Below are 4,695 nucleotides of genomic sequence, written 5' to 3'. Positions count from 1 at the left end.
TTCCACAAGCACTCGGTGGATCTGTCGGCCGGCGGCGAGCGCGTCATGGTGACGCGCGAGGCGTACGGCAAAATGGCCCGCCTGTTCCGCCTGCACGCGCTGCCCGCAGAGGCGCCGCCGGAGGCGGAGGGGGCCGGCGGCGCCGCGGACGACGAGGCCGCGGCGGCCGCGGCGGCCGCGGAGGCGGCGGCGGGGGTGGAAGAGGGACAGGGGGACGGCGCGAGGACGGCGTTCCACGCGCGGCTGTTTGCGCTGCTGCTGCGGTACAAGTGCCTGCAGGGGCACGGCTTCCAGGTGAGTGTGTGTGTATGTGTGTGTTTGTGTGTGTGTGTGTGTGTGCATGCGCGCGTGTCAAGGTATGTGCGTGCGCGCTTGCGTGTGTGTGTGAGTGTGTGAGTGTTGGCGGGACGCACTCGAAGTGGCGCAGCGGGGCTGGTTGCGGGGTGGCGCAATTCGTCTGTGGCCCACAACTGAAGGGGTTTGAAAAATTCTAAAGCTGGACACGTCCGTCCAAGACCGCGACTAGAGACGGCCCATAGGCGCCTCGTGCGGCGTCTCGTGCACAATGGTTCACGCTCGTGCTGAAGCCAACGTCCCGCCCCCCCGCTCCTGCAGGCCGCGGTCGGCCCGCCCGTGTGGCAGGTGCTGCGGCGGCGCCTGTCTGTCGGCTTCGAGTGCTTCGCGTCCCCCCTCAACAGCAGCTTCACGCGCTGCGCGTCAGCCTTCCCGGATGTGGACGGCCCGTTTGGTTCCTGCGGCAGCTTCTTCAGGTGCGGTGCTGTGGATCGCTCGTGGCAAGGGGCGCGGGTGCAGCAGCAGCAGCAGCAGCAGCAGCAGCAGCAGCAGCAGCAGCAGCATCAGCAGCAGCAGCAGGAGGACTTCGCAGCAGCATGCTTCTGCTGCGCGCTGTGCTGGTGCTATGTTAAGCAGTCAACATCTCTGCAGCGCAGTCGGGCCCTGCCCTGGCAGATGGTGGCGGCGAGTGTCAGAGGGGAGCTGCCAAAACGCGCGCCTTGGTTGGCGGCGCACCGGGCGTGCGCTCTGCTGTCCTGCAGCAGCAGCGGGGGTTGCAGCAGCAGCGCTGGCCTCAGTGTCGCTCGCCTGCCCGGCTGGCGCATTGCTGCCCCACCATCTTGTCTTTCGTTATCTCAGTGTTCACAGCCACGCGCGCACAGCCACACTGACGCGTGCGCGTGCTTGCACACACACCCGCACACACACACCCGCGCGCACACACACACACACACATGCGCGCGCACACACACAAACACGCGCGCACAAGCTCAAACATGCGCGCGCACACACAATCACACAAATCCGCACACACCCGCGCACACGCACGCATGCATGGATGCACACACACACTCACACACACACACGCACACACACCCACATCATCACACTTGGCGTGCACGCATCCGGACACACCAGGCGTTTTATCTCATCTCATCGCACGCATGCGGTCTGTGACAAGCCACTGGAAAAATCCGCCAACAACCAACCGTCCAACCCCAGGCTGCCCCTCAAGCACGGCTCCTACGAGTGCAACCCGCCATTCGTCGCCGCAGTCATGGACGCCGCCGCGGACCGCATGCACGTGCTGCTCAACGCCGCGGAGGCAGCCGGCGGCGCGCTGAGCTTCTGCGTGGTCATCCCCGGCTGGCAGGAGACGCGCGCGTGGCGGGCGCTGAGCGGGAGCGCTTTCTTGAAGAAGCGCATCGTTGTCGCGGCCGCGGAGCACGGTGCGCGCTGCAGACACACACACACGCACACACATGCGCACATACACACACACACACACGCACACATGCACACACATACACACGCGCGCGCGCGTACGCGTGCGTGCGCGTGCGCGTGCGTGCGCAATGGGGGATGGTGCGGCCTTTGGAAGGGGCAGGAAGCGCCGCGAGGCCTTGCGCACACAATGGCGTCGCCAAAGCAAGGCGCCTGCCGCCCCGCGCCCCGTCGCCTCCCTCCCGGCTCCTGCGGTCGCCGCGCCCCGCGGCGCGTGCGGGGTGCGCTCTGCTCGCCGATCACCGCCGCGGACGACCCGCGTGCGGCCGCAACCTCCTTCGCGCTGAGGCGCAGGCTTCTGCGACGGCGCCTCCCACCAGCGGCGCGACCTCTACCGGCAGTCGCCCTACGACACGGGTGTCTTCATCCTGCAGACGGCCAAGGGCGCCGCCAAGTGGCGCCTGGACGGCGCGTTTGAGCAGGCGCGTGTACGCGAGAGGCCGTCCGCTGAGCGATGGCATGCAGCGGCGCTTTGCCGTTGGGGTGGGGGGCGGAGAGGGGGGCTGACGGGGCGGAGAGCTAGCAGCCTGCTGCAGATAATGAGATGCGAACCTTGCAATCGCGGCCGCCGGCCCGCCGGCCGGCCGGGGACCGGCGCGGATCGCCGGCGTCGGCGCCGCCCAAAAAAGCACGCGCGCGCGCGCACCCGCCGGACGTGCGCAGGACGTGCGCGCGGCGTTCGCCGCATGCATCCCGTCGGCCGCGGCCGCCGAGCGGCAGCGGCGCAAGCTGGGCGCGTCTGAGATCGAGCACTGGGGTGTGGCGCCGGCGGCGGCGGCGGTGGGGGCTGGAAGGGAGGGGACCGCTGCAGGGGGAAGCGACGGCCCGCAGGAAGGGGCGAAGCGCAAGGCGTTGCCTCAAGCGCCGACGGCAGCAGTGGATAATGCAGCCAAGGCCGGCGCGGCAGACAGCGGCCCGGCGATGGAGCAGGGGCCTAATGGTGATGATGGCGGCACGGAAGGAGGCAGGAAGCAGAAGAGCAAGCGGCAAAAGGGAGGCTGACTGACACGGCTTGTCCCGCACGGGCTGTTGAGGTGGTCGCTGTAGAGGTCGCCTCCCAGCCACTGGCGCTCCCCCAAGGACAAGGGCTGTTTGACAGGTGGCCTTGCAGGCGTCTTGCTGCAGGCCGTGCCTGCTCGCCACTGTAAAAAAAAACCAGTGCCGGGGTGAATATCCATGGGCCATGCGGCATGCGTGAGGGTGTTGCTGTGTGCAGGCTTGCACTGCCCCAGCTTGTAAGAGGGTGAACAAGCCGAGCAGCTGTCAGTTCAAGCTTCTAGGCGGGGCTGCACACACCGCCAAACAACGTCACTAGCGCATCAATCCTAATTGCAGGAGCTATGCAATGGCCGCGCGGCTGTTGGGCGTGGTCCTCGACCACGCCGCCATCTGGCAGGTGTCTGCGTGGGCGCCGCCGCGCCGGCGGCCCCAGCGTCGGATGGCATTCCCGCACAAGGTACCCCCTTTGGTGTTGAGCGGGGCCAGGGCAGCCGCAGCTGAATCGCCACCAGCGGCGCGTCACGCAGCGCGAGCGAGCGATCCCGAGCCGGCACCGGCGCCAGTGCCGAGATGCCCAGCGCGGTGCCCCGATGCTCGGGCGGTGCCGCATGGCATCGTTGGTGTCATGGCGGCGACGCATGCACTCATCGTGGCCAGCAGCGCCACCTGTCTGTGGCAGGTGGCAGGTGCGTTGGAAGGGTTGTAGTGGCAGGTGGCAGGTGCGTTGGAAGGGTTTCAGCTTATGGCATGTGGGCAGCAGGAAGGAGCTCTTGCACGGCTCTCGTCACCCGGCGAGCATCAATGACTGGGGGGGGTCATGTACAGCAGAGGGGGTCATCGTGCGACCCACAACTACACCTACTATGCGGTCGCGCATAGACAGGACAAAAATATAGGTTTTTTTCTGTGTGGATGAGTTAACTCCGACCAGCGTGTCAGTCCATTCGGCGTTGATGCCGGAGTCCTACGGTATCATTCAATCATCCTACGTGTGGGCCGGCCACAGTGGCTGACCACAATGCCCCGCTAATTCGTGCGGTAAACGTAATATTCTACCTCGGAAAAACAGAATGGATGGGCGTGCACAATCGCTCAACACATGGGTGCAGGCTGCTGCTGGCTGTTTTGGGCAGCGTGGCTGGCACTCACTGCAGCGTCTGTGGGCAGTCTGGTCAATTGGGCCAAATGTGGGGCCTGCGCATCGCAGGCAGGCTGTCGCACTGCTCAAGCGCTCTCAGGGAGCACTGACCATGGGAACGAAGAAGGATTGTTTCGACTGGGAGGATCGCTCATAGGGTCAGTTCACCGTATTGCTGGCCCATCTCAAGACAGACCGCTCACACCCAGACGCTCACGAAACAGCTGTGTGCCTGTGGGTAAGCTGGCAAATCACACAGCCTTCCCCCACCGGTCATGTGCACAGAACGGTCATGGTCATCATCATGCATGTTTACAGGGCAAAGCCTTTCATTGAACAATTGGATTATTTTCACCTAGCAAACTACAAGCAACAGATCTCAGCGAAATAAACCCATACATCATCGTACGCATGCAGCCTGCGCGCAATCAACGCGTGACGCCGTGTTTGCAGGGTTGTTAACACCATGTCGCAAGTTTTTAAGTTTCAACCTAATCAATTGCCAAAGCGGCTGGCGGTCGGTTCAGCCGTCTCGGGAGACAGTTCTTTTCGTCGCTCTGCCATCGAGATGGCACGGCTCCTGCACGCATGCCGATCCGCTGAAGGCGCAGGTGGCAGCCGCTGGGGTGGTGCTTGCCTTTCGTGCACCTCAAGGCGTTGTGAGGCAAGAGGGCGCCTTGCGCTTGATTGCACAAGGCGCCCTCTCGCCTTGCGCTTGATTGCAACGTCAGGACGCGTTGGTTGCAGCCTAGGCAGCCGGC

At 64.9% G+C, this 4,695-nt stretch overlaps 1 protein-coding gene across 1 annotated transcript; it reads left to right on the top strand.

Moving 5' to 3' along the window:
* Nucleotides 1-45: 45 nt before the first annotated feature.
* On the top strand, nucleotides 46-2,799 carry MNEG_14189 (Phosphorylated CTD-interacting factor 1; the record flags this gene model as incomplete). Its single annotated transcript, XM_014037339.1, has 5 exons — nucleotides 46-294; nucleotides 616-770; nucleotides 1,516-1,742; nucleotides 2,092-2,225; nucleotides 2,461-2,799. The coding sequence occupies 5 exons, from the start codon at nucleotides 46-48 to the stop codon at nucleotides 2,797-2,799; spliced, it is 1,104 nt and encodes a 367-aa protein (XP_013892793.1).
* Nucleotides 2,800-4,695: the final 1,896 nt, after the last annotated feature.

Source organism: Monoraphidium neglectum (genome assembly GCF_000611645.1).
Source record: "Monoraphidium neglectum strain SAG 48.87 unplaced genomic scaffold scaffold04315, whole genome shotgun sequence".
Taxonomy (NCBI): Eukaryota; Viridiplantae; Chlorophyta; class Chlorophyceae; order Sphaeropleales; family Selenastraceae; genus Monoraphidium; species Monoraphidium neglectum.
Note: the sequence above shows the minus strand (reverse complement) of the source record. Positions and strands in the feature narration are given on the sequence as shown.